Source organism: Cinclus cinclus, chromosome 3, assembly GCF_963662255.1.
Source record: "Cinclus cinclus chromosome 3, bCinCin1.1, whole genome shotgun sequence".
NCBI classification, from domain to species: Eukaryota; Metazoa; Chordata; class Aves; order Passeriformes; family Cinclidae; genus Cinclus; species Cinclus cinclus.
In genome coordinates this window covers 90,772,444-90,795,813 of record NC_085048.1, presented here as the reverse complement: position 1 = coordinate 90,795,813, position 23,370 = coordinate 90,772,444, and the positions used below count along the sequence as shown (strand labels likewise).

At 42.5% G+C, this 23,370-nt stretch overlaps 1 protein-coding gene across 6 annotated transcripts in view; it reads right to left on the bottom strand.

Annotated features, from left to right (window-relative positions):
- Positions 1–12,555: 12,555 nt before the first annotated feature.
- The window catches only part of RPS6KC1 (ribosomal protein S6 kinase C1), an 84,421-nt gene continuing 73,606 nt past the window's right edge, over positions 12,556–23,370 (bottom strand). For all 6 annotated transcript variants that reach the window (XM_062489295.1, XM_062489297.1, XM_062489299.1 and 3 more), the window contains 3 exons: positions 17,345–17,427; positions 16,535–16,630; positions 12,556–13,431 (listed from right to left, as the gene is read on the bottom strand). In XM_062489295.1, the coding sequence (XP_062345279.1) occupies positions 13,321–13,431; positions 16,535–16,630; positions 17,345–17,427 (290 nt within the window). In that variant the 3' untranslated portion in view covers positions 12,556–13,320. The remainder of the gene's footprint in view (positions 13,432–16,534; positions 16,631–17,344; positions 17,428–23,370) is intronic.

Here is a 23,370-nt window from a genome sequence, read left to right as displayed (position 1 = left end):
TTTTTGAAATTAAGTACTTGTGGCAATTAAATCATTGCTTCATGCACTTAAAATTTACTCTCTAGAAGTGCCTTCACAAACCAGACTGCCCACTTTAAAACTTCTGATTTACCCACCTTAAACAAGAATATTCCATAAACTGCAAAGAAAGACTGGGAAATGATCTGTGTGTAATAGCCAAACCAAGCAATTTGCATATTTTCATGAATTACTGTAATGTTCTCTGCTTGTTGGTAATTTCACTTGTATACAAAGGATCACAGTTGCAAAAAGTATCAACATTTCATGTTCAAAAGTGATTCAGGAGTCTAATTTCATAGTTCAAAATGCTGAGACTTGAAAATTAGAAGTTGAAATCATTGTTCTCTTCACTGCACTTGAAAGTTTTGCACTAAATCCTGCTCAGTGGCTTAGAATGGGTTGAAAATTGGAGGAAGACAAAAGCACTATTAGAGGCTCCTTAGTTCTTTTGACTTGGCATTCACACATGCGCATGCAGATTAACTTGTCTCAATCTATTAAAAAAGATAAGAAAAAAAACAAAACAAAACCAAAAGAACTAGAAAAATCAATTTTCACTGAAAGGTTCTGGTTTTTTTTCAGGGAAGAAAAGATCTGTAAGCTTACCTGAGAAAAAGTTTCCACAGCAATTTTATTTTAAACAAAAAAGTTTGATGAATGACCCACAGTGAAGGTGGGAGAAGGATCCAGTTTCTGCCCACAAGGGAGAAGAGTGAGGGCGTGGTGGGCATTTTAGGCTGCAAGAGCAGACACAGGACAGGGCATGGGCACACAGGGCAGCTGCCTGTGGCTCCTGGCCAGTCTCAGACACTGTGGGGTCTCTGAGAGGGGCTGAATTATTGTACCCAGGGAGTTCCCCACATCCTGGCCAAGTCAGGATACATTTTTATAGCTTTTCTTCAAGTGATAGAAATACTGGGGGGAGGGCGAAAAATAGGGGAGGGGGGGGAGAGGGGGGGCAGTTTCCAGTATTTGTCATTATTATAGGTTATATATACAGGAAGAAAGTTAATTAAGCTTTAAAAAATCCATCACACATCAATGGGTGCATTTTAATGAGTACAAAAAGTTGAGATGTTTACTGCCAATTAAAGTGGTTTTTAAATAAGCATTAATTAACACAGAAATTCAGAAGAAAGTTATACCTTGTCAAAGAAAGGCCAGTGCAGTCTATGCCCACTTCTGCTCCCATTCATACTCAGATAGTAATTACTACCAACCCTATATTTTCCATAATAATGAGGAGAGGCTGTCATGGCTGTCAAACAAAAACAAAACAAAAAAAAAAAAAAAAAAAAAAAAAGAAAAAGGTGCTGCACAAAACTACCCTCAATCTGAAGTAAACTTTTGTTTGGTGCCAAAGCCACAGGAGACAGCAGTGTGGAGCAAGGCAGAGACCAGGGCAGGCAGCCACGCCAGGGGCAGCTGCACACACATGGCTCCTTCCTAGGGAGCAGAGACTTTGGAACTCGGGAGGAAGCCTCCCCAGATGGTCCAGCTGAAGAAAGACTAAAGAAAAGCCAAAGAACAAGCAGTTGTTTTATCCCTAAGCACTGTAACTCATGGCGGAGCTGATTCCCCTGGAAAGCCAGAGGAGTTGGTTTTTTCCACAAACAAGTGCTGACAGACCAGCTCTGTGCTTCCCAAAGTCAGGTCAAAGCAACCACTGCAAATAAGTTCAGCTTGGATGTGAACTTCCAGCTGGTGCTACTGGTGACGTGGAAAACAGTAATGACCGTCAATTCTGTCGCTTCTCCATTCTTGAAGGATTTCTTACTAATTGTCAGGAGTTTCAGCTCTGCTTCAACTAGTGTCAAATCCTGAGCAAAGAGCAAAGGAAGTAAATTCTCCCACTGTTAGTCAGGTTTAAATATCTTAGGAAAACCTTCCCTCCCCCAAATGCATCTTAGGCACCAAATAAGATTTTCAAACTGCCTTATTGAGAATGGCTTCTCTCCTCACTTCCCCAGCTGCAGAGAAATAAAAACCCCATTGCCTTTTCAACCAATAGAAGAGGCAGGTCCAATTCCCAGCAGTCTAACAAATTTTAGACAAATCTTTGGTGTACTGTTTTTTAAGTTAATAAAAATAAAATTAAAAAAAAAAACAGAAAAGAAGGCTGTAGATATGCACAGACTCCTGTTCCTGACTCTTGGCATGACACTCAGACACTGTGCAGCCTCTCTGTAGAGTACACAGCTTGTGCCTGGGAGCCTTTTCCCTACTCCATGTCCACAGACAATATCTGCAGTGAAATAAAAGAGGGGAGCATTAAAAGTCATGAAAGTTTTGTTGAATTTACCTGGACGGGGCCTTCAGATCTTGTACTAATCTTTCTAACATATCTGATGGCACTACAGAAGAGTATTTTATTGCTAGAAATAGTTGAGTGATTACTTCAGAGAAAGGACGGACGTAACACAAAAGAGTTTCCAAGTGCCGACAGGAAGGAGTGTTGCTCATGCAAAATTCCACATTAGGTGTTACAAAAATAATAAAAAAAACCACCGGCCCTTGTGATGTCTGAACTCCCTGACACTGATATATGGACAGGGGAATAGAGGAGGAAAAAGACAGGGAGAGCAAAGCAAATACACGGGGATGCTTACGAGCAGAATACAGAAGCCAAATGTCACAAGTTGACCCTTTGTGTTTGCACTGAAATTTGACCACTCCAGACGAAATTCCTTTAGTGGTTTTTATCTAGTTTGAATTTGGTTGATAATGGCTATTTCTTACAGTACTGTGACATTAATGCTGTTGAATCAAGACTTCAGTGGGGAAGTTACAACTTTAATTCCTCAAGAAGACATTGTAAGACCTTTATGTTTTCCTTGGAGGGATTTGACCCAGCTCTGATTAAGGGCTGGAATAAATAAGCATTGACCGTAGGGTAGCACACCAGGAACATGGCTTGCTTTGTAGCAAATGAGCTGCACACATCCAAGGAAAATGCTCTCTCCATGTTGTCTGCAGAAAAGCCCTGCTGTATTCCATGCTAGAAAATCTCTGACCTCCTGTAGTAGTGCTGCACAGGGTGGATGTGCTGTGCATCATCCTCTGGGACTCCCATGGCAGCAACACCTGGACACAGGGGGTTATCATCATTCAGGAGCAAGGAAAACAAGAAAGAAAGTTGTGGTGGACAAAAATCATCTACACCTTTCTTATTACAGTGAGTGTGGCACTGAGCTGGGGAGCATCTGGGAAATATCAGGCACCTAAAGAGAGACTGAAGAGCTCAGTGGTACCAAACCCTGTGGCTTCATCCCCATTTTTTCAGGTCCTCTGATGTGAGGCCCTTTGAACTGTTAGTTCTCTGGGGCTGAGGATGTTCCCTCCTTCAGGCTTCCACATGGGTTGAATGAGACCACAGCATAAAGACAAAATAGTGCTACTTCACTGAACACAGAACGGGATTTTTTTTCTCTAATTCATCAGACTTTTGGGTTGGTGTCCTTCTCCAGCTGGTCGAATTCACACTTAGTTGGAATGGGGACTATATCAGCCCCACTATTGGCATGAATTCTTGGTGCTCTGGGTTTTGCATAATAAAAAAAGTTAGCCTCCAGCCAAAAATCTTGTTCAAAAAGACCAGTGGGAACAGTCATGCTATCAACAGCAGGGTTAAAAGATGGAAACCTGAAGAAACCCGATCTGCTTTCAGTCATCTTCTGGACGCTGTACTGACCCAGCTCTGAAGGTGGACTCTGAATTCAACTGACTGTGTCAGAGCTCTGCAGTTAGTCTCTTAAAATAATGAAAGATGAAGGACAGAAAGAAAGCTTTTGTTTAAAAAGGCCTCTAGCTGAAGGTTGACTTACACTCTAAGTCAAATATGCTTCTAATTCTTCCTAATCTAGTTCAGAGTATTGGGATTTTTAAAATATTTCTCATTCATCTAGAAATATTTTAATAACCACATAAACTTGTGCAGCTCTTGGGCTTCAACATACAAGCTATAAGGATGTACTAAAAAGAAGGGAACATGCTTTTAAAACGTTAGAATGTAATGAAAGCCAACATTTCTGCAGCAAACCACCCTTTTGGTGGCTAGGAGACAAGTCAGAACCAATTCCATCTAGAAAAAGACTGAAAAATAAATGGAAGTCAAAACTCTTGTCATGTGAATGACAAAAACAACATTCAAGTAATGACTTGGTCATAAATGGAGCCCCCTCAGGAAGCATATATATGGAGGGAGGAGGAGGAGGTATTCCCTTGAAGCACTGTAGGAGCTGTCCAGGCCCCTAAGTCTCCAAGTGAGGGTGCCTGATCTAGCCAATAAGAAAAGCTGTGCCATACTCCTAAGAATGTATTTTATGCTGGGGTTTTGTTTGTTTGTTTAGTTAAATAAATGAAAAAACCTACCTGTACTCCCTGAAATCAGTGGAAACCTGATTTATTCACATGCTGATCTCTGCAGCCTCATCAGACACAGCTGGCCAGGTTAAGTGCTCTTCCATAGCCTGCCAGCATCATCACACAAGTGTAAATCTCAGTATAACCAGTGTCTTGCACCAATACCAGAACTTAAGAAAATGAAAATGTCAGACAATGTTGGCTTTGCCTGCACTTGCCAGGAAACTGATAGAAAGTCTCAAAACCCAGCAGCACCACCAGGTTCAGCTCCATAAGTAGTTACAGCCATGGGACAGACAGCTTGCCTGTACCAACCACTTCAGGCATGCACAGTTTTATTTGTGATCCTGAAAGAAATGCACATCTCCTTCACTGCCACATAAACATACAATGACCCATCTCTCTAAAAAACAACTTGACAGTTTTACATTTTTTGTACAACTGAACAATAGGTTTCCATTTCAGTGAGGCCTTCTGTTTTGGTCACATCAGAAACATTTTGAAAAAGATGTTACACTGTAAAGAGGGTCCAAAGAAAATCTCAAAAGACATCTCTTTTTTATACCATTGACTGTGTGGCAGAAGCCCTAATTTACACCTCTCTACTTATTTAAGTGACAAAGGTCAACAGAAAATTTCCAAAACGGAAACAAATCTTTAATTTTAGATACTACATTTCCAGAGGTGAGGCCAACAATGTGACAAGATAGTATGCTGGTATGAAGGTGGATATTATTGTGAAATGGGTGGGAGGTCAAAAAGCCATCCCCTGAGCTACGGACAGGAGGTGACCAGTAGCACAGGTTCCATATCCCTGTGCCAGAAAAGCCAAACCAAAACACAAATCCTCACGTGCCTTTGCACACGTGCTGCAAACCAAGGTGTGGGACTCCTAAAGGGGCCATGCCAGTGCTGGTGTCACATCACAGACAGGACCTAAGGTCTGCCAAGAGAGCTGCTACCTCCATTGTAAAGACACCTTGCCAGACTTTTTTATTTGAAAACCAGAAGTTAAGCACTTTCGGGGGGGGGGGGAAAGTGAAAAATTTAATTGACATAACAAAACAAAAAAAATAAAAAGTGTGTTTCCAAGAGGGTCTAAATAAAAATGACACCCTGAAAACCTCATGTGAAACAGCTCTGAGCATTTAGAGGTTTCTCATGCATTGTATTGCAAAACAGCAGTTCATTCTTTTCGGAGCAGCAGAGGTAAGAGCACACAAATGATTAAACAAGCAGGTTTAACTATCTTGCACTGACGAGGAATTTGTCAACATGGGCTCAGTATTTATGCAGCTCTGCAGCAAATACTGTATGGCTGCAGGAGTCAAACAGCTGTCTGTCAATAAAGCTATTCTCCTCGCTGGAACATAATAGCACAGACTCAACATGACCCTCAGAGGCCTCTTTAAGCTGCCTGGCTGTCTCCTCCTTCCCCATCCCTCCAGAGTCCTTCACCAGCAAGCTCTGAATTAAAAGGGAGAGGGAAAAAAAAAAAAGAAAGCAAGCAGGAGGGGGAAAAAAGAAAGAAGAAAAAAAAAAGTATTAGAGTCTTTTCCATCCATCTTAATATTAAAAGTGACTTAACCCTGGGCAAGTCAGTCTACACGCACAAGCCTGAGCAAAAGCAAAGTTAGGGAAAGACAGCTTTGATTCACCACACGTGAAGGGCCACTGACAATCCCTTTTAATAAGAGCTTGCAACATTAATGTAGCCAGAGCCACATGTGACACCCATTAGGGCCAGGGAGAGCTCCCACGCATATATTTCAAGGAGGCAGTAGATTCCCCGGTCCCAGAAGCTGTCTTCATTACAAAAGTCTAATGCATTTTTTATTATTCAGCCTTCAGTGGAAATGTCACCTTTCTAAAGCAAGCTGTTATCGTGTGTTTCCCATGCCAAACACATGGCCTCTAAGGAGAGGGTTTTATCTCTACATTTTTAGTGATTTGTATTTCTCTTTCAAGGAGCTCCATGCCTTAAGGCACCTGAAGCGCTCACAGCACAAGAAGGTGAGGTTACACGGGATGCTGCCGACGAGGACAATAAAAACCCAGGGCCAGGAGTCGGCGCAGCTTCCAGCAGTAGCCGCGCTAGCCGATAATTCACCTCCTTCAGCAGATTTGATTATTATCCCTGTTCTTGGTTGGGACCACATCCTCAAAGAAGCAAGGCGCCCACCAAGCGCCGCCACCGCCGCCTGACAGCGCAGCCAGCACCACTGCCCGGCGCCTGCCAACCAGCCAGATGCTGCCACATATTGGCATCTGGGGCCTGGAAAAGCAACTGCGGGCTCCGTTTGGCGGCGAATCCTGACCCCGACAACTGAAGGAGACAAAAGGAAGATAGACGGGAGCGGGGGGCGGAAATCTCTCCTGACAATTTCACTGGTAAAGATTTAGACAAAAACCTATTGTTTCATTGCTCTCCAAATGAATAAGTTTCGGAGAGGAGAAGAAAGAAAACCCGCCCGGCATATTCTAAATGCTGTCAGAGTCCAGGGTGCAAGGACAAGGGATTATTTATGAAAAGAAATAATGAGGAAACCAGATGCCTGCCTTTCTCAGCCCTCTGTGCTCCAGTCACCCTAACAGGGCATATGCAACCCTGCTCATCAAAGACTTCTCAGCCTTAAAACACAGGGCAGGCTCTCACTAAGTCTTCCCATCTCTGCCACCATGCAAAATGCCCTCCCTGTTTTATAGGGAGGCCTCCACAGTAAATCAGAGGCACAGCAAAGGCTGAGGGAAAAGACTAGCAGACCTCACCCCAGCCAGGGACAGTAAATGAACAGCCATATTAACTGCACCCACCAGAATAACAAATAAACCAAAACAGCAGTAGAAAAACCCCAAACCACAAAAAACCAACCAAACAAAAAATCCCCAGGCTTATTTCCCTAACACCAGGACTGAAACTACATGGGTATGTTTGCTTAAAGTAGGAAAGCAAACAAGCTTTCTACACCTGTTTCCATGAAATTGGCTTCTCTCTGTAATTGAAGGGTAAGCTCCTGACCCCAGAAAAGTCAACGGGGAAAACTCCCAGTGATGTTAATGGGCCTGGGACTTCACACTGTGCAGTTGCTTTGCCCTGGAAAGGTGATTTACTCAGGACACTGCAGTATCCCAGAGTAGGTGCCAAGGAGCCTGCAAGGAGCCAGAGCAGCCAGGGTCCTCCTCAGGGGAACTCCCCTCTCACCCCACCCTATTGTGTTTGCTGGACTTGGTAGGGGCTGGGCACTGGAGAGTTCTCTGAGGCCAAAGAAGACATGAGGCTGGAAAGGACAGACACCAAGGTAGCAGAGTAGCAAATTTTAAAATCTGGAGAAAGGATATGTGCCACTTGGCTCATGATCCATGCTGTTGAAGTAGCTCTTCTCCATGCCTGGTTTGTAAAGGAAGATTATGAGCTGGCAAATGTCAGACCACAGAGCACAAGCAAGACCCCAAGTGGAACATAGCTGGCCAGAGCCGTGCTCTAAATCATGGCACACCACCGGTCCCTCTCATGGAGGCTTCTGCCTCGTTATCCCACCACTGCACGAGGTGCCATAAAACTCTCATTACTCACACACTGCTGGGGGAACCAATTTCCTAACGCTTTTACAATCCCTGTACTTTCATATTGTGGGAGTAATCCTCTCTCTTTGCTTCACCAGTATATGGGGATAACAGCTGCATCTAATAATCCGCTCCTGCATCCCAGCATTTTGGGGCAGCATTTCAGAATCAAGGGCATAGAAAGGGCAAGAAAATCTGTGACTAAGTCTGAAGGATGCAAGACAGGATGCGGATGGAGAGAGCTGAGCAAACCCAGAAATATATGGCTCAGCTCAGAGAAGGGGATGGCAGAAACTGGCACAAGTGAGGTTGTATCAAAGCAAAGTATCTCTTCTCTCCAAGGGAAAGCAAAAAGAGGTTAGCAAGGCCCTGCTGAGGAACATCACTGACCCCAACATCTGCTTGTTCCCTGTCTGGTCCATCATTATCCAGCTCCACCACTTGCCAACAGCCTAGTCTAGCTAATTACTCCCAAAGGACTTTTCTCATACTTACCACCCTTAGGATCTCAACAGCCAAACATCAAGGTGACCACCCACAGCCTACCCAAGACAACACCAATTCCCCACTGCCCAGAGCTGCACATGTCCCCAGCCTTTCTATGCTTCACAGAGCCACTGCAGTCCTCTGGCAGCAGCACTAATCCCTCCTGATGGGTCCCTGGGCCAAGAAGATGGAGACAGAGCGGCCTTTGGAGAAGGAGAGCCTCTGATCTGCCAAGAGACAATGAGGTCCTGTTGGAGCAGCACATCAAGCTGTCACCCACTGCCAGGAGTCTGGAGCATCCTCTCTCTCTGCTGTACCCTGATTAGCCTCCTCTGCCCCGCAGCAGGGGTGCAGGAGATTTCACTGCATGGCACTAGCAGGCACTGGGAACACTTCCACCGCTTTGCCACTCACAAGTTGGGATTTTCTTGAGGACACCACAACCTTTGGGCCAGGGCTCCCCAGCTCTGCTGATGCAGATGGCTCAGGCAGGAAGCAGCCCTCCACCGGCCCCGCGGCGCAGCAGCCAGCCCCGCGCTGCCAGTCTCAACCCCTGCTGCCAGCAGCAGCTGCTCGGCACCTTTTAAGCAAGTCCCATTCCCCCTCTGGGATTTGGCTCTGCCACCCCTTCCCAAACGGCAGCTGGAGCCACGCGAGGCACCCTGTCCTGGGGGCTGCCAGCATCCCTGCTGTGCTTGGCCCAGTCCCTCATTGCCCCCCTCTCCCCCAGACCCACTCCCAAAAAACTGGAGCTACGTCCCAGCCTGGTGACCTTGCCACAGCCCTCGTCCCCAAGCAGCACCACGGTGTGACACCCACAGGGGCCCAGCCCCGGAGGCACAACAATATGGAAGGTCCTGGGGCATCAGGGTGACCAAAGCCCCAGATCTGGTCCTCACAACAGCCCAACCCACCCTTTGCTGGTGGGCACACACCAAACAAGCACCACTGATGTACATGGTGCCACGAACCAGAGTCCGCAGGAGGCTGCTGGGCAGGAGAACGGCTGAGGGAAACAACAGGCCCTGGCCACACCAGGGGCCTCTCCAGCAGCATCTCCCACAGTGCCCCCAGGACAGCTCGCAGCAAGCACAGGGAACAAGGCCCTGAGGTGAGGAATGGGCAACTTTCGACATTCAGGGAGCTGCTGCAGGCAAATAAATCCTGCACACCAAACTGCTTGGGGCCTGCAAAGAGCTGTGGGGCTCTGATTTGAAAGGCACGGGTGGCTCAGCAGAGGGGTGGCACAGAGGTGCTGCTGACCAGAGGAGGATGTTGGGGTGCCTAGGCACAGGATGGCACATTCCAGGGCCCAGGAGATGGCCCCTCACCTGGAGCACGGGACCAGGCAGCAGCCAGGAGCCACAGCACTGAGCTCACAGCACAGCCCTCACAGAAAGCACCAACCCAAAGAGACTAACAATTGCACTTTTTCGTTTCATTGCTAAAATCCCTACCATAAATCTCACCACAGAGGAAGTTTCTGTTTCTCCAGCTTCCTACTCGGTGTCCTTGAGAAAACAGATGATACCACACTCAAAAAAAAAAAAAAAAATCCCATAGCAGTTTACTTCATACTTCCCTGTACCTTGTTATGCTGAGCGCTTCATTTAGAGAGGGCTGACCTCCCCAGCCTTCTTCATCCCAGTGCCCTTCGCTGCAGGGACACACCAAGGAACAGGTTAGCACTGGAGAGAGGAGCCGGGTGGATGTTCCAGTGCGGGTAACCCTGCCAACTCAGCATCCCAAAGGTGCGCCGAGAGTCAGCGTGACAGTGACTGCTGTCTGCCAGGTGATTTTCACAGGACACACAGGAGCTGTGCTACAAGAACATAAGCTGTGAACACAGCCATTCAAAGTTATGTCCCTTCTATTTCACCGGATGCAGTTTCTCCTACAGGTCTGGGCGGGAGCCCAGGTTCACCTCATGGCAATTCTACCCAGGGCAAGCCTTTGAACATTTTGCATCCCAGGTTTTCTTAGCAGGACACAAAGACTATTACAGGGTGGTTCAACAGGGTGCAATGAATTACCACTTTGAGATGCCCCAAGTGTGTAATCTGCCATACCCACGGGAGAATAGGAAAATCTATAGGTTTATTTCACTGTGTTTTACATAGACTGTTGCTAATTCCTGTGGGGGGGGGAAAAAATGGGCACTGATTTCTTTTGCTCTTAGCTATTAGGTGCAACAGAAGGAAGTGGGAATGAACAGTCATCCACATGTAGATGTGCATCACAGGGCTTTGTAACAGGCATCAAAAAGAAGGTATCTAGGTGTCTAGTATTTCAACTCGTTAAAACAAAGGAAAAAAAGCACCGATCAGGTAAGGTCAGTCTTCAAGAATTAAATGTGAAGTTTAGAAAGGCAAGGTCTGAATTAGGTTTGAAAGGTTTTGTTTATTAAAGGAATACATGTAAACACCAATACAACAGAATACATATTCAAGGAAAAAGATAATAAAAATAGAAGCAGAATTGGTTTTGTGCAATTTACTCCAGATCATGCTTCCCTTGACAAAACAATTATCTGAGTGGTAATATTACAAATACTTGTAGCATCTCAAAGGCTCGTTTCTGGCAAGTCATACTGCCATTCCTTCTACTCTCCATGATCTAGATTTCCTCACTACTAACATACTTTGGAAAAAAAAAAAAATGGTGTCATTAACTAAACCAAATGCTTTGCAGGGAGAGTGACTGATCATCTGGTTTCTGCCAGAAAAGGGTTTTCCTTCTGCTGCTCACAGAAACCAGCTTGTGCTCCCATGCTATCTTATCCTGCCTTTGCTTACAGTCAGCACACGGGCACAACCTGAACACAACAGCATTTCAAAGTAACATGGAAAATACTTTTCTGTACAGTTATCACCAGGCAAATGCAATAGGACAGATCAACACAGGCGTTATCTGGTGGCCGGGCTCGAGAGCCCCAGGGAGGGAGTCAGGTGGCCAAGGGGAGGGAGGCTTTCCTTACACAACCAGCCCTCTCCAAAGTCACAGCCAGGGCAGTGCTGGAAGGAAGCTCGGGATCAGCTTGGTCTCTGCATTAGAGATTTCCGACCCGCTCAGCACAGGAAGTTGTTCCTGTGGCTCACCTGAGGGAGTTCCTGTTATGAAGCCAGAGGGTGGTGGGTTGAAACGCAGTTTCTGCAAGTGATGTAATCTTGGATGGCACTGGGTAGGCAGTGATACTAGTGACCTGCTTACAACCTGCAGTGTTGTGACAGCCCCTCTGCTGGCCTGGTGATCACAAGAAAGGGAAGAATAAAAAAAAAAAAAAAAGGAGGGGAGTGGAATAATTTAAAAAGGAAAAAAAAAAGTTTCCATATTTCCTTTGTTTAAGTGAAGCATTTTCCTTTTCCACTTTATTTGAATACATCAGCCTCGTGTCTAACAGATGGAGACTGTACAGATGCACTTTTGGGAGTGCCCATAAAATACGCTGCTAAAATACAAATGGAAGGGCACTTTTTTTTTTGAGTTGTAAATTCAGTAATTGTCGCTGTCACCTCACTTTCCCAAAGGAATTTGCCCTTTGTTCCTCAGAAAAAGCTGGATAGAAGAAGAAAAGGGGAGGGAAAAAAAAGAGTGCAAGTGAAGGGAATATTTAGGAAAAAACCCATGGATCCATAATCTGCACATTGCAGTGTACAGCATTTGTACACCAGGAACCCATACAGGCATAGCTGTTTAGCAGCACTAGCAGCACTCAGCAAAATATTCTGCATGTCTTATATTCTTCCCTCATCCTCTAGACATTTCTAGCAAACAAACAGGTCAGCTAATTGGCTCCTGCCCAAGTCTTACCCACTAGGGCTTGCTCAGAGATGTCACTTAGTCATTTGGCATGAGCAAATCCCAGGCTTCTTCCTGTTCCAGCAGCAGAGTGGGTGAAGGCTTTCTTTGATTTATTAAGACTATTAACAAACAGGGGAGTTCAGAAGCTTCCTCAAGCACAAGAACACGAGCAGAAAGGGTTTTTTCCTGAAGTAGCAGCTAAAAATAGGACACTTAGAGGAAGTAAAGTTCATTAAGTGATAAAGCAGTGGCTGCAGTGATGAGAGTTCTTCCTTTTTATCTATATATTTATTTAGTGTTATGTGTTCTTGCTCCTTATTAGAGTGCTAAAGCAGTGTTTATCCAGCTGAGGAAGATTTCCCTTTCTGTAGTGATTTTAACATGTAGCTCATCAAATACAACAGAGTCAAGAGTTTTAAACAGACATTGCCAGCCAAAGTACAACATCTGACAGCATTATTTGACTTTTATATGCTCTTTCCAGAATGGGAAATGATATGCTATTTTCAAGACACATTCCACAGTATTATGCAACAGCTTTCTTAATTTTTAATGGATATATTATTTTTAACGTGTCAACTTTTGCATAAAGCATTTTAGTATTTTATTTAGTATTTTCTTTAGCATATACCATTAATAAATTATTTGCTTTTTCCTTCCTTACCCCTCCCTGCCAAGAGCTGCACTTAGCACAGAGAAATGGTCTATTGACACAATAAAAAAATAGTTTCAACTGGCATAGTCCATAGACACTTCCATCACTGGACAAAGCACCAGAACATTCCTGCCTCTGCTTATCTGGCAAGTTGGCAGCTCCAAACATGCTGCCCAGGAGTTGCTTCACAAACCTTCCTTTGATGAAAGGACTCACACACATGTAGCAACCAGCTGTGGTAAAATATAAGCCAGCACCCAGTACAACCAGTGATTCCTGTTAAAAGTATTCACTTTTGGCTCCGTTGCTCCAGCATCCATTAGCCATTACGTCCAAATGGTCTGAGACATCCAAAGGAAGCGAGTAAGGGTGCTCCTGTGCCAGAAAAACTTGCCCAGTTGACCTGAGTTTTTTCAGAGGGCACATGTCTCTCATCTCTGCAGATCTGCCCATTCTATAAGGGCAAAAAATGGATGAGATTTGATATCTTCAACACCAGCAACGCCAGCACCAAGACGCTCCGCAGGATTAAACTGCAAAAGCTTGACATAAAAGAAAAATACACATGGTTCAGTGAGTAAGAACAAAAACAACTGCTTAAAAGTTCCAGAAAGGTCTAAGGTAAGGGACATCCTACCGTTTTCCTGCTCTATGAATTACTTTCAAGAGTGCAAACGCATACTTGAAATTCCTAAAATCCAGTAAATGGAAGAAGACTCTCCTTTCCTTGAGTCTCAGTCTTACAGTCTTCAGAGACTACTGATCACAGCATGCAATTCCCTGAAGCACTGCACACTGGGACTTCATTTTAAGTGTAACCTCATTTTAAAAAGAGACAGCAGCAGCCAGAGCCTGCATCAGTAGAACTCTGGACGCTGCGTTTGCTTCATGTTAACCTTTGCTCACACCACTGTGTTATGGCTACATCAGGGATAGTGGTCTGTAACTTTCCGTTTCATAAATTTTGAGTTGGTCCTAAAATATATCAGGATAACATAGCTAGTTCTCCATTAAAAAAAAAAAAAAAAAAGTTTTAAAGAGTCCTACAAATGGCTTAAAACTGAAAAATCAAAACCCCAGTGAAAGAAACAAAACAGCCTAATGGCTTCATGGAAATTTCCTGAAATTCAGCACCTCGTTTGCTTTTTAGTTGTATGTACATCACATGCTGAATTCATGTGAAAAGGAAATCACAATATTTACATCTGTTCAAAGATACCAATCCATATAAAAGGGAATGCAAAGGTAAACTCCAAAGAGACTAATAAAGACACACAAACATATTTTGCACTTTTCAAGAACTGTTTATACTCTATTCAATTACAGCCAGTACAAAGGCATGATCTCTTGCTTGCTTTTTCTGCAACAGCTAATAGGATAACTTCTCCCAGTTGTCACTTGGAAAAATGTGTATTCATATCTTGATGTAGTCAACATCTAAGTGAGCCTACATCCATAAACATAGGAATTTACACATTTTAAGATGGCTCTGCTATTTGCAGTCAGTGCCTGTCACACAGTAAAAGTAGTTTGCTGACAGTGAATGGTGCTGCCCTGGTATCTCACATAAGCCACAGATGCAGCCAGGGTGTCTCTGCCTTCCCTGGAAATACAGGTAGCACCAGCACTGGGAAATAATGCATGGTCACTTATTTTCTTTATCCTTCCAGAATAATTTAAATCTCAGAAAATAAATGTAAACTGAAACAGACTTTTTCTATTGAAAAGTCACGCTACATATTTTGTTGGTAATAGAAGTTGAAGGTTTCTGAAAAAAAAAAAAAAAAAACAAACCCTGAGTGCAAAATACCAAACCAGCATCAAAAAACAACTTTATCTTTCAGCAGAAACAAACAAATCTCTGTTTTTCAGATGCTGGCTGAATGAAGAAGATGTTTACCATGAAGTCACCTGGACTGGAAGCCACAGCGAGAGACAGTTTTCTATATAGCTGAACACTGATCCAGGAGAGTTACTCTGTGATGTTTTGACCTGTTTACCCTTGGCAGTGGGGGGAAGGAAAGTCGCAATGACAAATTGCTGTCCATGCCAAGAGAGCTCTCTTCCTTTTCCTGACAAGGCTTCCTCAACAGTGAATGGCAGCTTCCTTGGATAGTCACACAACAAAAATGTGATTTACTGCTCCATATAGCCAAACCTTCGCCAAATAAGTCACCACCCTACACTAGACAGCTTGACCTAACAGGCACTGGGGAGACTGTTCTCTGAACAGACATGGCCTTGTAACACAGCTGTGAGTGGCAGAAATACATCTGCCACTTAAACCCACCAGTGGCAAAAGAGCCATTCTTTGGCATATATAAGAAGAAGCAATACATTAGCCTACAGCAAAAAACAATCCTGCACTGGCAGGGACACATGGACTGGATGACTTCATTTGTCTTCTAGTCTTAATAGGAGGAATTCCTTTCATTAAATGTGATTTTGCTTTCCCTCAGCTATTTGTCTCTTACAGTATCTACGGGTGAGGGTAAAAATTTGCTACCATCCAACTATGTGAACGCAATTATATACAAATGGGATTTTTCTTCAATCATTTCCCTTTCTACCTTTGCCAGAAATACACAGACATGTACTTTCAACTTCAGTGACTTCATGTCACTTACTCAAAATAGGTGGTGTCCAAACATACAATTCCATTTCCACTAATCATTTCACAGTAACAGCACAGAAATCCATCTGTCACTGGGTCTTTTCACTCACTGGATTTTCAAAATCTGTTTCCTTTGTTTTCTTCAAGAAATACTTGGTCCACTCTGCTCTGTTCAAAACTATATCTAAGTCATGCCATTATTTATGCATCCACTAGCAAGATCCTCTTCAAAGCTGAAGAGCACAATTCACATATATCACTTATTCCTCTCAAGTGGAACAGGTCAGATCTAGGTACCACTTCCACAGTTATGTCAGAATTAACTAAAAGGAAGATTACACTAAGTGAATTTCAAAACCCTGTACTGTAAGTTCAGTTATGACTACCTAAAGCTAAGAGTAAACTAAAACCAGCTTAAGTACCATTCCCATTACTTTAAAAATGGTGTATCAGTCTGGAAGTCTGTCTATATTGTACAATTTTGCCTTTTTTCTAACATACCACTTACCTTCTGACTACAAAAGTCATTGGATTCACCTTTGAAAGTACTTTTCTTAACAAATGGCATCCAGAAGGTTTCCTGGAGGAGAGCTACCGACTTTCAACCCAGCAAGGTCATAACTTCTAATCAGTGTGCTACAGGTTTCACAGTACTTTGAGCTATCTTGCTGAATTGGCATCAGCCTTTTTTACTTTAGTTCATTACAAATGTTTCCACGAACATTTAGGGCAGAATTCCTAAAGTGTTCATGCGTCACCAGCAGGTGTTTCCAAAGCATTTGCCAAACTTGTTCTTTGAAGAAATGGCAAAGCACTAGAGTTTTCTACAGACCCAGCCTGCAGCAGAAGTCAAAGTTTGCAAATGCAACAAGACAACTGGGCAAAATGAATCAGTGCTGACAAACGAGCCATCCACGTTCCTATCAGCAGCTTTCTGGCTTTACATTTACTTCACCAGAACAAATTAGGTAGGTAAGTATTTGTCCCATCCACACATGCACAAAGAGAAAACAAATTCTCCCCTCACCTACCTGTTGAATCAGTGATCTGGCCTCCTTTGACACATGGTCTGGTATACTCAAAGAAGTGTGAGTGTTTATTCCTGATGGATGGCACTCAACCAGAGACTGGAGGAGAAAAGGAAAAAAGGTAAAAAATAAATCAAAGCCGGAAGGCATATTTATTAATTTCAAAATTGCAGTGTTGGATTATCTCCTCATATCCATGCAAATTTAACACACAAAGCCGAAATTCAGTGCTTCCTAGTATGAAGTACTGGTTCTGGGAGGAATGTCAACAGGTGCTGATGAGCTCCCTGAGATACAGCTTTAGAATATTTACATCTGTAAAACTTCTGTTCTATTACTCAAATTTGAAGAGCAAATTCCCACCTGGGAATTTGGTGGATTTTGCTTTCTTCGTGCAGAGCTGTTAACCAATCGCCAGTTTGGCCAAGCACTCCTTGTCTCAAAATACTGAACTAAAGTGTAACAGCAATATATGGCTTCTATACAGTCTCCGGAAATAACACTTGAAGTATTAGGGCAAAAGTTTTGTACACGTACGAGAGAACTTGGGTTTCACTGTAGCTAAGAGAGCAGCATAATTTCGGTTATTTTATTTTCAGCTCTTAGTTTGGTACAATTCCATTAAGTTGTTCTGCTGAAGGCTGAGCATGTTTTGCTTCTCTGGGCCCATGCAGACAAAGCAAACTGAGAGTGCTCAGGTTGGCAAAGCTCACCTGAGAAACACAACCAAGGGAATCACACATGGGCACACCACTGGTGAGAAACTACTGGCCAAGAAGTCACTTTTATCAAGTCACTTGCCCCCAGCCCTACCTTCCCAGTGAGGAGTTCAAAAAGAATGGCACCCAGGCTCCACCAGTCACAGGCTTCTGTCTCTTCTAGGATAGCACCAACCTCTAAACATGAGACATTTCAATTAATATTAAAAAGGTCAGTTACACCTTCAAAATTAACATATATTTACAAGGTGACTGTTTAATGCTGACAGAACGTATACTAAATACCACAGAGCTTTCATTATGCCTGCAATTTAGTTAGCCCTTTAGCCACCTACAGATTGCATTGTTCAAGCACAGCAACACCATACATTTCATGCATAATTTGTCTTTTCCATGCACACATAGGCACTTTCGAGACTTGTAGGCATTACAGTTATGATTTTTCTATTCTGACAAAAGTGGACAATGACAGACAGTAAAGCAAAGCATATTTAGAGAATTTACCCTGGCCAGAAGAGCTGGACAGATCAGAGTCCTAAAACACCCAGAAAAGCAGCACAAGGGAGGGCACAGTTATCTATTGCATGCCTCAGTTTTGTCTTAGAGGACAGGATTTGCCTCATAGTTAACCCATGCCCTTTACTGGGATCACTATGGGAGGCTTTTCACAATGGTCTCATAGAGAGATATCAAATCTACTTTCCACAGCATAACCAGAGCCAGTAACTGTGGACTGCTACAGCCCAGCCCAAACTGTACATTGGCATGAAAAGCTGTTTCCCCCTGCATCCAACCCAACACTGCTATACCTGCACAGGCACAAGGGACAGCAGGGAGGGGACATGGGGGTGACAGTCCCTGGCCATACACACACACCTATTCAGTAGCATGATGCATGCAGAAAACTTGGCCTTCACTGACTCAGGCTTTAAACAACAAAAAAATATTAAATACAGACACACCACGCTGTCTGCTCTAAAACAAGCAGAAAAACAGATTGCAACAAAGATGAAATCTTCATTTTGACTGTCAAAAAAATGCAGAAGCTGAATTAAAATAGCTTTGGTGGCAAAAGCCACACCAGCTTCCCAGCAGAGGACAACAATTAGCATACAGTCACATAGCTGTTGCTGTGAAAAGCAGTGCAGCATGGGCAGAAAAATCCTGCTCATCATTTCATGGAGCTTAGCATGATCATGGCCAAGGAGAGCTCCAGATGAGTCGCAGCCCAGGGTCAGGGAGAGGGAGGCGTCACCCCAGAGCTCCCCAGAGGCAGGGAAGCACAGCCACGCTGAGCTCAGGGATGTGCAGAGGGCTGCCCTTCAGGCAGCTGACACACAAGCTGGAAGAGGTTCAGTACCTCACAGAACTCAGCTCAGGCTGCTGTTGCAAGAGCAACAAGGAAGGATGGCTCAGATGTTGTTTCTTGAGCTAGCACGTCCCTCACATTGAAAAGTTTACTCCACGTAATGGCCTTGGAATGACCGATGCATCACTACAAGGGTGCCACACATCAGAATTTATTCCACTCCTTACACATGAATATTCCTACCAGTACCAAGAAACTTTTATAAAGATGTAACAGCAACCACATGAGGAACTGTATCCGGATAGTTACATGCATTTTTAGAATGCTTTAAGATCCTATGCGAGCACCTGGATGAAGCTGAAATTACAGTAAATTGAGAGAATTTGTGTAACAATCAACATCTCTTCTTGCAATTTAATTTTAAAGCCCTTCAGAAAGGCAGACCTAGGCAACTACTCTTTAAAAAAAAGAAAATCATAAAACCCCCAAAGTTGGGCCTTTCCACACGAACCAGCTGCTGAAAGGTTTTCACAGCATTTCTCAGTGAATCCTACTAAATGGAAACGCCTTTTCAGTTCAAGGGATCTTTCTTCCCAACAAGTGAAGATTTTTATTTTTAAATTAAATTAGACACTTATTACAGAATAAGGACAGCAAAGCCAAGAATTAGTAAGATTGACTACCACATTCTCAGTTCCATTAATTATCCCATATTGACACACCTTAAATTTTAGAATAATGCCACAGAAGGAAATAGTCCATTTTTCCCAAAGGCATTCAGTGGGAATGGGCCCTATGAGTTACAGCCCTACAGAAAAAAAAAAAAAAACCTAAATGTGAAAAAATGTATCGCTTAGAGCACAGGGAAAAGAAATTCTAAAAAAAAAAAGAAAAAAACAAGAAAAAAAAAAGAAAAACCACCTCAGTTTTGGTGTAAGTAGCACTGATGAAGAAAATGGACATATACAGAATAAGAGTCAAAAAGCAAACCACAGTCCACTTCCTCAAAATCCAAGCCCACATTTTCAATTGGAAGAACATTTTCAATATATGCCAAGGCAAAACAAATGTCACTGCAGTTCTCTGACAAGGCAGCACTGAACTCTTCCATCGACTTTTGGCTATAACCAAAATGACACAAGTGGAATTAATTAAGAACAGGCAAGTAACACAGATTTCTCCCAGGGCTGAAGGGCTCTGCCTGGGTTCTCATACACAAGCAGAAGCTGCATGACAAGTCATCTGAACCAACACAGAACAGAAAATGGAAAACTCAGCTGAGGGCAACACCTGAGTCCCCTTTTTGACAGAAACTAAATTTTAGCTCAACTTTTTTCCTATTATGCAATGTCTACCTACCCGCTGCTTTCCCTAGGTCCCAAAGTTTCCTTATTTCAGGTTAAAATAAATATTTTCCTTAAAAAAAAAAATTAAAAATTACTGTATGCTACAAATAAACGTGTTGTTTACATTTTCTTACTTCAAACAGGTCACATGACTTCTGATGCAATACTGATCATAATAAGTCCAGGATACCACATCAATATTACTGCATTTTATCTTGACTAAACATCATGATAAAATTTAGAAACTGTAGATTATGAAGTGCTTTTGAGGGACACAGAGTAGCTGGCTAATGTAATATACCACACAGGGCATATGCTCTTTTTAAAGCTTCAATATTGCAATAAATCTGAACTACAATATCTGCCTTCACTAAGAAAACATTTTCATCTCAATCCATCAGCAAAGTAATTTAGACAATAAATGGCAGTGACACATAAGCTTAAGTGAATAACATGGGGATATTTGTGCCAAATCTTTCCTTCATGAACCTTGAAATCAAGGACCTTACCCGGATTTGTACAAAAATAAACATGTGTACACATATACACGGTGCCGGTACTTCTAGGACTGGCAGAACAACATTTGCAGAAAAAAAACATTCACATCATCCTCAAATAGAAAATCAGAGAAATAATAAAGTAGGGTGAAAAAAAGTCAATAGCTCTTCCAACTTTACTGCAATTTCATTTAAGAGAGAGCTTTCCTCTTTCTCCCTTCCCAAAGCATGGCCATGACATCCAGCACCAAGCACCAGAAGACAACAGCAGCGCTAAATTCCTGCACAAAGCAATTCCAACAGCAGCCGCTGGGATAACTGAAGGGAAGGAGATTTGTAAAATGCTATCAGGTTTAGACAGAGACAGATGGTGTGGGTAAACACCTTCACTACCCTGGACTGCCCTCCTTCCAGAGCAGCTGGTCTCAACTGAAAGGCCATTTCTTTATGGTTTCCATACTTATCTCAATATTTGCATTACACACAGCAATACCTTACTTCCTGATAAGAGAGACATAGCTGACAACATTCTGTATTTTACACAGAAGTGCCAGTTCCAAAGAAAAAGCAGAACTTCCCCTCTCCTGAACACACATTCTCAATAAAGCTATCGATTGCAAACCAAGGCTTAATTTCTCATTCTTTACATGGCACCTTAACTTGAAATATATGCCCTTCCTGCTGAAGGATTTCAAAGGCTTTTACTACCACACCTGCCACATTTTCTTCCAAAACCAGTTTCCTCCAGGGTTGACAATAATGCCTCATGACCAGCACATGCAAACAATAGTTAACATGGAAGAAGCCACGCTTACAGGAGGCCTTACACATTCACTATGCAACTCAGGCCAGATGGTTTGTGAATCACCAAGAACAAAAACTCTGCAAAAATTTTGCAGGAAAAACTGTAATATTACAAAAAAAAAAAAAAAAAAGCATCTCCAGTCACAGGAAAATTGACTCTAGATGGATGTAGTGCCTCCCCAGACACCTAGGAGTCAGGAAAGGCTTTGCACTTAGACATTTTCTTGGAATTAAGAAGGGTAGATTGATAAGAATTTCAAAACCGGAGGAAGCCCTTACCCACACTCCAAGCAGAAACAGCCTACTCTCAAGTATAATTTCTGCACTGATAAGAAAATAAGGAGACCCATCTGAACAACCATCAGGTGTCTGAAACTGTTCATGAGGAATTGGACTTGTTTAACATCCTGAAAAGAAATACATTTCCCCCTTCTGTGGCCATTGAGATAAACATTGCATGAAAAACCATTAGAGACTCCAGAAATTCTATTTACCTTACACTCACTTAATTTCAAAAGATTACCATTTTATCATATTTTGATACCTATATATGTAAAGAAACATTTGCAGAGAATCAACTAAAATAACTTCAACCTAATTTACTCTCATCAGACTCAGTCAGCCAAGATACTGTAAGATACAGTCACTAAATAAAACATCCCACAAGCAATCTGGCCATAATGCTTTGCCTAAAATGCTTCAGCAATTTATAAAGCACAGTATTGAACCATCTATATTTAAGTATAAGAAGTTTATCATGGTCTTTAAACAATAAAGTAGTGAGGCAAGTCCAGTGAACATTTGCTAAGATCAAATGGAGTATGAAAATAGGAAGTTTGATTTAAAAGTTATTCAAAAACATATGAGCATCTATGTTCCTCTCTGGAGAGAAAAGAAAAGAAAAAGAAAGAAAAAGAAAAGAAAAGAAAAGAAGAAAAAAAAATAATAGAGGGAACTGCACGCTCTTTCTTTCTTTCTTTTAGCAGCCCAAGATGGAATCAAAACTTCCTCTAAAATAATCATGTGATGAAAGGGACAAAGTTTTATTACCGTACTGTTATCAAAACAAAGCAAACATTAAATTAACCTCACAGCTAGCTCCATTTATTTTCACAAGGCATCTTGTGTACTATCTTCAAGGTTTAGTCTCATCTGTAATATTAACACTACTGCTAATAATAGGCATAAATAAACACAGGTAAAGTACAGTTTCTTCTGAAGTTAACAACTGGCTTTTATGACAGCCAGACAAAAACATCAGATTTTTACAAATCCACAGCTGGGGTACATCTTACTCCTTATTCTAGTTACAGTCTTAGAAAAACCACAAGACCGTATATTCCACCTGTAACACGTAGTACACTTACAACAAGCCTGAGATCAGATTTTTTTCAGGAAGTACCTGATGCTCTTCCCAAATCTATGCTTTCAATTACCAACTCCAAGTTCATGACATTCTGCTATTCTGGGAGCAGTCAGTTGTCATTGTTTTCTGTGGGACAATCTGGGGTCCTCAGAGAGCTGTCCCACACCAAATGATTGCTTTAAAACTGTGACTCCCAGCTTCACAGGAATCAATACTTTTTCTGCACCTCCAGACCTTAATCACACCAGCCACATATTTTTCATGTTGATGTTTGATCCTGTTTCCTATTGCCAGGGCTTTTCAAATCAAGCCAGCCCATCCTTCTGATTTTAATATCCAAAGCTCCTTCACCTATCCAGACTTTTTCTTTTCTTTTTAGGATAATCCTGAGACATTACAGTCACACAAAAATCTAGGACAGAGTCAGAGATAAAAAGCAGGAAGTCCAGTCTTACACTATAAGCACGAGACCAGCCCACCCCTCGACACCTCTCAGGGTCAATGGCACTTTAATCTACCACAGTTATTTTGCTTCTTAAACAATCTACTCAAATTAAATTACTATAATACAGAACAGCAGATTTAATGAGTGACTGCAAACTCCTACTGAAAAACACATACGCAAATAATATGCAAGTTCTCCTGCATTGAATGTTTATTTGGTAAACAGAGGCAAATAATCTTTTTCCTTATTCAGTAAATAAAAATTATAGCATGCAGACTAATAATATCAACTAGCAATTTTTATTTTCATGCCATATATTTTAGGTGACCAGATGCACTTTGCATCTGTATTTT